This window comes from Dipteris shenzhenensis, chromosome 13 (genome assembly GCF_047967505.1).
Source record: "Dipteris shenzhenensis isolate YYH24624 ecotype China chromosome 13, Dip_SZ_1.0, whole genome shotgun sequence".
NCBI classification, from domain to species: domain Eukaryota; kingdom Viridiplantae; phylum Streptophyta; class Polypodiopsida; order Gleicheniales; family Dipteridaceae; genus Dipteris; species Dipteris shenzhenensis.
Window position 1 is genome coordinate 15215952 of NC_141608.1, and position 9275 is coordinate 15225226.

At 43.9% G+C, this 9275-nt stretch overlaps 1 protein-coding gene across 1 annotated transcript; it reads right to left on the bottom strand.

The window, feature by feature from the left end:
* Positions 1 to 789: 789 nt before the first annotated feature.
* On the bottom strand, positions 790 to 8342 carry LOC147895078 (protein HOTHEAD-like). Its single transcript, XM_087383750.1, has 4 exons — positions 8234 to 8342; positions 7327 to 7971; positions 6262 to 7210; positions 790 to 1010 (listed from the first exon to the last, which is right to left on the bottom strand). The coding sequence occupies exons 1-4, from the start codon at positions 8304 to 8306 to the stop codon at positions 971 to 973; spliced, it is 1707 nt and encodes a 568-aa protein (XP_087239876.1). The 5' UTR covers positions 8307 to 8342; the 3' UTR covers positions 790 to 970.
* Between the last annotated feature and the right edge of the window lie 933 nt (positions 8343 to 9275).

Genomic DNA, 9275 nt, shown 5'->3' on the forward strand with positions numbered 1-9275 from the left:
CCTAGAAGTGAATATTGAATTACATTCAATGTACATTTAGCTCCTTGGAAGCAACTTATAAATGTTAAGATAAATTTCTTATTCAAAGCTAAGTTTAATAACCTACTTTGTTGGGAAAAAAAGCTTGAAATAATGGAAAGAAAAGTTCCATATGAATAAATATATCAGGTTGTGAAGCCTCAAGTTTGAAAATTTTTATTTTAAGTTTAAGAAGATAGAGCAATTATATTTTGGATAATTGTATGAATTAGGAAGTTAATCTCTTAATGTTTTAAAATAATATGGTCTTTTGATTTTGTTCCCCTTTACCAAAATGTGTTGTGACGTAAATCCATATCAATATTTAAGATTCTTATGTAGATTTGGTTAAGCTCTATAAACATAGATATTTGATCCCAAACCATTCATCAAAGCATGGATGACCAAATTCTAAAATAAATCAGCTTGAGGAAAAATGAACGTTGTTGCCACATGTATGGTTTTAATTACATAGAAGGAGCTAGACTCAATATGAAATCCAAAGTACATGAACATGGAAATAATGGATGGAGATTGATGTTGGGGAACTATGACCTTGTAATTTAATCTCTACTTGAATGGTAAAGGATGCATAATCTTATGTGAGATGAAAGTTGTATTTTTGTTCATCATAAGTCAAATGTAAACGTGTTCACATATTATAGATGAATGCTCTTAGGAAGAATCCATCTAGAAATGAATAAATATGTAAGGTAGTTTTAACAACTACCACATGCAAATTAAATTTCATCCAATAATGATCCCCTTTTGGTTGAATATCACATGGCAAAAAAAGAAAATTGTAGCTTCTTGAAGTTCATGGTATTTTCTCCTCCCATTTGTCTCTTCAATTTACAAATCATTGGCAATTGGGGATTCCCACTCACAATCCTATACATTTGAAGTCGTGGTCCATCAATAGCTAATTCAAATTTCTTGGCTCAATTCTCCGTTAGGTTGTTTGCTCTTGTAGAATTTGCACACCCATATATCTGCAAGGAGTGTCAAAGATTACATTCAAGAACATTTTACTCATGCGATTGGAAGAAAAGACTTAGGTTATATGTGTGCATGTGAAGGGTCGAGGGTGGTTGCATGATAGCACAAAAGAACAAGTTCGAGCTTTTGGTCATTGCTAACAAGATCAAAGTTGACAGTGACCAGATTCATATAGACATTTGCGACACTGTCAACTTGGATCCTCAGCCCTTGATGTTTCTTGAAGGTGCTAGGGTTGGCTACAACCCCACATCGAGCCTCTCGATTATCGACCCTTTAGTTGACAATGTGTGTGTGTGTGTGTGTGTGTGTGTGTGTGTGTGTGTAGGTGTGTGTGCGCACATTGTCAGTGGGAATCACACTTGCCAAACGTCACATTGCACCATCCACATGTTTACGATGTCAGGGTCCTTCAGAGACCGTCCCTCATTTGCTACTGCCCGTGTTCTAGGAACCTCCTCGGGAGAATTTCAAATCATCTTCGGCTCCGTTTCCCGAGTCACTGATTTGGGAAACATTTTTGGTTATTTGGCAAATTTATGAGGTCTTTGTCTCAATACTCACTATTTCTCTCATGGGTGAGATATTGGGCTCTTTGGACAATCTGGAGTGAGCATAATTTGGCATCCTTGGGTCGGCAGATTCACAAGTCATATGAATCTTTCCGAGCCTCATTGCGGCAATCCTTATATGATGCCAGCCATGAGGGTGATATACATGCTTCTTGCATAGAGCTTTTCTTTTTATGTTTCTGATCTTTGGGATACTCTCCATTTTGGAGACTTCCCGTCTTGTAAATTTATAAGAATATAAAATATACTGCACTGGATTTTACTAAAAAAAAAGTGTGTGCGCGCGCGCACGCTTGCTTTTCATGCCACAAGTTTGGCCATGTGGCTTCTGAGTGCCCTACTGTATTGCATCCTCCCCCACCTGCTGCCATTCCCCCTTCACAGAATCAGCCAGCTCAAAAGCAAGATAATCCTTTGCTGAAGAACATGGATAAGAATGTTGCCAAGAATGGTAAATTGGTTGCACAGATGCTTGCAACAGGAAGAGGAAAAGATAAAGGCAAGAAGAAAGCCAAGGATATTGATAATGATAATTTCCAACAGCCCAAGAAAGTTTTGAGGCAGAGGCCTCTTCAGTCTCGACACTGGGATGCGGCAGCCCCTACCCCTGGTCAAGCCTCCACTTCAGCCCCCTCCCAAATCCTTGAAAACTGGGCTGCAATCCTTTAAAAAAATATTCCACTCTGTGAGTCAGAAGATTAATTGGCCTTTCACATTGAAAGAGAAGGGCTGCAGCCTATGATGGCAGATGCATAGACTTTTATGTCTGTATATTCTGGGTTTCTGATTCTTGTATATACTCCTATGCTTTATACTATTACTTCTGTTACTTTCAATGTACAAGGCCTCTGCAATCCTTCTAAGTGGAGGCTACTTTGGAATTATGTATTGACTAGGCAGCCAGATGTTCTCTGCTTGCAGGAGCATAATCAACATTCCATGGCTGGTCACGCTGGTTTTTTTGGGGGCTATGATATCTTTTATGCAGGTACTAAGGATTTCTCGGGCCTCTGCATGTTAGTGAAGCATGATATGCAGCCTCAGGTTGCATTTAATGATTGTGATGGCAGATGGATGGTTATCCAGTGTGATATAAATGGTGTCATTTATGAATTTGCTTGGGTATATGCCTCTCAGACTTCTTCCCTAAGGGCTACCATGTGGCATTCTCTTGCTTCTTACCCATGGAGATCTTCAGCTTTTCTTGGAGGGGACTTTAATAATTCTCCTTTGGCTACAGATAACACCTCTCACAGGTCTCATATGATGCCTAATGAGAAAAGGAGATGGCAGGAGTTCATTATGGATACTCATGCAGCTGACATATGGGCTAATATGCACAGTACTGAACCGGGATTTACCTATCATCATAATGCCCTTACTCATTATTGGGCACTGTATATCTTGCATGCTCAACAATTCACTGATCTCAGCCTTGACATCAACATTGATCACTCTCTTGGTTTATCAGATCATGCTCCATTATGGCTGAATATTCAGTTTGGTATGCCTTGGGATGATATGCCATTGCACACCATCAGACTAAAACATATTAACAAAGCTTATTTACAGCATGATGAATTTCAGCATATGGTTAGATATGCCATTTCTCCCCTTGAGGCTCATGCACAATATGACTGCAATTTTGCTTGGAAAGGACTAGTGGACAGATTGCAGTACGCAATTCAAGACTCTAGCAAAAATAACATGGCTGATTGGAGGAAGCAAGTCCAACATGCTAAATTCCAAATTCAACGCAAATTAGCCAAATGGCAGACTAGAGCACGGATGAGGCAAATGATGGACAAGGGTTGCTCTTCTAAATCTTTTTTCCGAGGATTGCATGCTTCCAGGAGAAAGAATTCTTGTCTTAGGGTCCGCAAGGTGGATGGAGAATGGACTCAGTCCTTCTCTGAGCTTCAACATGAATGCTGTTCTTATTTTCAGAAAGCATTTGCCCCTCCTGCAGCCACCTCTAGGCAAGAGTTGGATGCTCGGCACACACTTCTGCAACATGATTGCTCTGGAGGATGCCCTTAAGCTTGACATGCCTTTCACTGAGATGGAGCTTGATGATGCTTTGGCTCACCTAGGCAAAGGCAAAGCTCCAGGATGGGATGGCCTCACTGTTGAATTTTTCTCACAATTTTGGGAGGATTTAAAACAGACTATTTTGCGGATGATCAATGAGGCATGGACTACAGGAGTTTTGCCTCCTTCATGGAAGCATGGCATAGTCAAACTTATTCCCAAAAAAAGTTTATGTGACCATCTAGCAGACTGGAGGCCAATCACATTGATGCCTGTCATCTATATATTATTTGCTAAAATGCTGGTACACCGCCTTCATGAGATGCTGCATCATGGATTGCATCCTATGCAATATGGGTTTGTCCCTAGGAGACAGATACATGACAATATTGCCAATGCTCTCACTGCCATTGAATATGCTAAATATTCACACCAGGATGTGTTGATTATGCAAGTGGATATTGCCAAAGCCTTTGATACTGTCAACTGGGACTTCATCTCACAAACCATGAAGAAGATGGGATTTGGGCCCCGCATGGCTAATGTTATCTACTGCATGTATGCTGACTCTACAGCTCAGTGTATTCTTGGCAGTCACTTGACTCAGTCTTGGTCTCTTGGTAGATCTGTGCGGCAAGGGTGTCCCCTCAGTGCATTGTTGTATGCTATTGCCACACATCCCCTTCTCAGGTACCTTGACCATCTCACGACAGGGGGCCATCTCACTGGTCTACAGGTTCCTTGTGGCACAAGCGTATGCAGATGACTCTTTTTTCCTGCCGCATAATTCTCCAACAGTTGCGGAGGCTTATGGACACCCTTTCTTTGTACGGGCTTGCTGCTGGTCTGCACGTAAATTTTGATAAATCTACACTTCTGCCTCTAAAACACTGTGATTGGCATGCCATTCTTTGGCCGGGCCAGATTATGCAGCCTCATGAGGTGGTTCGGCATTTGGGCTATCCCATTGGTTGGCAGATTACAAACTTAAGTGGATTCTGGATAAGCTCCATGTCAAGCTTCATTATTGGAAGATCTCGACTTGGCCTCTTCATGTCAGGCTTAGGATAGTGCAGTCTATCCTCATGGCTTATGTGCAGTACTATTTGCCTTTATTGCATTGGAATCTTCACGACATATCCACTTTTATGTCTCAAGCCATGGAGGTCCTATGGAAAACAAAGTCTGGGGTTAAAGCCTTAAGACTTATGCGGATGGAGAAAGTTTGTTCACCTAAGATGCATGGAGGTTTGAATGTGCTGCATATTGGTTATCATGCCCTGGCACGGAAAGTACCGGTTATGCTTACTTTCTTTGCTCAGAATCAGCCCTGGACGCACATGCTTGCTGAAATGTGTACGGCATTGTGCACCTCTGCATATGGTAAATGGAAAACTGATTATTGGGAGGTCATCTTGGGTAGATTTGAGGGATCTATACCAGGCTGTCCATTTGCCAAGAAGGATTGGAAGAGGGTTCTCTCTCATATTGACTGGACTCCTCAGCTCCCCTGCAACTCCCTTAGGAAGGAAAGTATTTACTGGAGTGTGGTTTTAGATCATGCTTTGGCTCTTCAACAACCAGTTCGAGCATATAACTTCAGTAAATTGGGGATACGCTATGTTGGTGATGTGGTGGATGATCATGGACACTTGCTTTCCTTCCCTCAGGCTATGGCTGCATATTCATTGGGCGTGCACCACAGGCTCTTCTGGAACAAAATTTCTCATTTCTTGCAGCCTTTCCTTCCGATCCCTCCTTTGGCAGCAGATAGGGACTGATTACAGGACTGGTGCTTGCGACCTGTGGGCATCAATTTGCGTCCTATCCCTCTCTTACAACTTAATGCTAAGAACACTTACAACTTGCTACAGCCATCTCCTTGGATACACTTGCATGCCAACTTCATTTGGCATCTTAGAAAGCCTCTCTCCTGGTGGCGGAAGACACTGAAGAATTTATGGAAGAGTAAGAAGCTTCTACTCAAGCAGAGGCTCTTCTTATGGAGATGTCTTACAGGTACACTATCCGTTGGCGTCACTCTTGCTCGACGCAGCATAGTGTCTGCCGCTTGTCTCCGCTGTTTGGCCCCTTCAGAGACAGTGCTTCATCTTCTCTGGACATGCCCTGGTATTATGGCTCTTCTAAACAAAATATCTGGATTTCTTCGCCTTCGTTTCCCCACCTTCTGTTTTGGGAAACAGTTCTGGCTTTTTGGCAGGTTCCCCTCCTCCTTGGCTCACTACTCCTTACTCTTTTTTTGGACTCCTTACTCTTTTTTTGGGTAAGATATTGGGCTTTCTGGACCATATGGCAGGAGCACACTTTGGCATATTTGGGGAAAAAGATACCTAAGCCCTATGAGTTCTTCAGATCCTCCTTGCGCCAATCTATTTCTGATGCTTGTCGGCAAGGAGACCTTCAACATTCTAGCCTGGAGTTGGTTTACTTATGTTTTTGATCTCTTGTTTCGGATTCTCCACTTTGGAGACTCTCTGATAAAGTGGAGACTCTCTGATGTATCTTCTTTTCATGTAATATAATGCTACTGGATTTACCAAAAAAGAAAAAGTGTGTAAGTGCGCGCGCGGGCGCGTGCACGTGCGTGCAAGGAATTTAGAAGTAAAGGAAGGAGGAGTACCTGCCGAGCATCATGACAGTGGCCTGTGGATTGGCTCCAGGGGAAGTGAGGAAAGTTGAGCCATCCACGACTCTGAGCCTAGTGACACCGGTGACGCGATAAGTTGGCCAATCAACGACCTTGCCGAGCTGGCAGCCACCATGGTAGTGCCAGATGGTGGCAACCTTGTTCTTACAAAAGAGAGACATGGCAATGGGGTCAGAGGTGTTGGGTGGGACGAGATTGCCCATCACGCTCAAACCAGAGGTAATCTCCTTGGGGACCTCTTCCTCCCACCAGAGGTAGGAAACATTCTTAACGGCCTTAGACCTCACCACCTCTCCCACAACCTTCATCCCCTTAACGCACTTGTCCATGTCTTCTTTCTCCTTGAAATAGTTGAAGCTCACCGCCGGATTGTCTCTCACATTCTTTGTTTTCAGCCTTAGCCTCCCTTTCGACGCAGGCCCGCTCACCTTCACCAGCAAAAACCCCACCCTATCCCTTAATTCCTCGAAGATCTCAGGCTGTAAGCTCATAAAATGCTCATATAACGAGCTCACGGCATCTGGATCTATCCTTTTGCTTGGTACCAATACGCTCCAGATCCCTACCAACGCTCGGATGTAGTTCGCATCACCCCCGTTTAGCGTCTCGATGAAGGTGCCGAATGATGTCTTTCCCACCACTTTGATGAGCGACGGTGGAAGCGGTTGGCGGAAGGGCAGCAAGGTCGGCACGATTGGATTGTCTGCCATGCCTTCCCCAACGTTCGGAAGGTCTACTACTGGATCGATATTGAGAGAACGAAGATACTCCCTTGGACCGATCCCGCTCAGGAGAAGCAGCTGAGGACTCCCTAGTGCACCTGCAGAGACGATCACTTCGCCACGTCGAGATAAAGAAGCTCGATGCACACCTCCGTGTTCATCAACGTACTCTACTCCGGAGGTTTCCGGAGCTCCATTGCCTGCATAAAGACGGAGAAAGACAAAGATGGGTCACCGAAATGATCACGAAAATTGTCAATCTCAACAGAATAAAATCAGCCAGTGAATTGAAATTTCAAGGATGAACATTACGTACCTCGTTGGAACAAGATCTTGTCCACTTCGGCAAACAGAAGAACATCGATGTTTTCAGGCTTCGCATAAGCTAGCAAGTCCTGAGCCGACCGCCTATTGCCATTGCTATCGAAAATGCTGGCACTGGTCTTGGTTCCATACCTATCATCCAACGTGACTCCGTTATCTGGCAGCACTCCGGCCTGCAGAAGTCCCTCGCGCACAGTGGCTTGCCACTCAGGAAGCTCCAAGGGAAAGCTGGCGACCTGTTTCTCCACCCACTCATAAGATTTCTTGACAAGATGCTTGTCCCACCCAACTTGCTCAATGTATGCTGCGCTAGCCCGCGTGTAGAACCCAACGTTTACAGTGCTTCCACCCCCCAATACTCTTGCTCGATGGTTGGCCACTCCTTCCTCCGATGCAAAAGCTTGAACAGGGGAGGTGCTGGAGTTGTTGTCAATGATCTGCATGAAAAAACTGCTTTCCTTGGTAAGAAAGGGGTCGGGGAATCCCCCACGTTCTAATAGCAGGACCTTGAAACGTTGTGATAGCGTGGCAGCTAAAGGGCATCCAGCTGTGCCCCCGCCCACGACTACGAAATCGTATTCCGAATTCGGGGAGGAGAAAGATGCGTTTTTAACGAAGGAGAAGGTCGAGGTACGTCCTGCACAGAAAAGAGGCGACGATTCAATATGCAAACAGTTTTGAGTCGCTAGTTGAATGCGGGAGGAACATCCGACGATGAGTACGTAGGTTCGTTCATTAAACGAATATCGTATCGCGCTTGCTACAAATGTGAAATCGGCGATGCACTTAATTGGAGAATGGATATGAAAACATGGCAGAAACGACTGATGAAAGAGAGCTGAGCATGAAGAGAGACGTGTCACTGAGAACTAAAGCCTGTGGGAGCATTCGCGACATACCAGCTGCTGTGGACTGATCGACTCGTAAAGCAGTCGCAACCAGCAGGCATAGTATACTCATTAAGAAAGCCATCTTGCATGTGAGCTAGCAAACCTTGAGCGGCTTCCTAACGCTGTACAAGACTACAATTCGTTTCTCTCAACTGATCAATTTGTAGGACAAGAAGTTGCAGTAACTTGTGCAGAAGATCCCCAGAAACTGTCAGCATCGTAAATGAATACATAACTACAGGATTGATCGATGAGTACGTACCGACACTCTCGATAATTCAAGCGCGGCTGTCAAGGAAATCACCATCGCCTTTGTGCTGGCTGTACGAATGCTAAAATTTTCTCGAGCAGTTGAGCCGGACTGCGATTTTCTTTCATGACAGGGAAGTATAGTGAAATGTACTTGGAAAGGTTTGGGTTTGGTGCACTGTCTCCCATTCCGATGATGACCCCTGCTTCCAACAAATCCAGCCTTCTCAATTGTTGGGTTTGTGATGGGTGTTTCATATTTTTAAAAGGTCACTCATTCACCACCCTTTTGTTAATACGACACTCACCATCCATCTCTTGAGTTTGTTCCTTCACAAGTTTAATTCATATATAATGAATAACAGCTTTTCAAGCACGTGTGGCAGAGCCAATTGCTTTCACTACCCACCCCTTGGAGATGTGGTAAATATGCAAGCACGTGTGGGACACTGGGAGAGCCAATTGAGAGCAAACTGCCACCATATATTTTTTATTTTCCCTAGACTTTCACCTTTTTTCTTCCCTAGGGAAACCACATAGTATCCTTGGGAGTAGGACACGTTGTTCCCAAATGAGTAAGAATCTCTAGTTACACTTGTTAAGACATGGTGTTCTAAATGATATTGACACGTCCTCCCAAATGAGTAAGGATCTCAAGTCCCATCATGTAGTGAGCACATAATGAAGCTAGGACCAAGAGCCCAATGTGGAGTCCATTTGGCAACAATTAGACTTGAATTGGTGAGACTTCTTTTAATCTACATTTGTAGTAAGATAAAAATAGTCAAATTTTAGAGTTTCT

Coding starts and splice junctions, on each gene's coding strand:
- LOC147895078 (XM_087383750.1), bottom strand. CDS start 8,306: ATGGCTTTCTTAATGAGTATACTATGCCTGCTGGTTGCGACTGCTTTA. Junction 7,972..8,233: donor CGATCAGTCCACAGCAGCTG/GTATGTCGCGAA, acceptor TTTTCTGTGCAG/GACGTACCTCGACCTTCTCC. Junction 7,211..7,326: donor CAAGATCTTGTTCCAACGAG/GTACGTAATGTT, acceptor GTCTTTATGCAG/GCAATGGAGCTCCGGAAACC.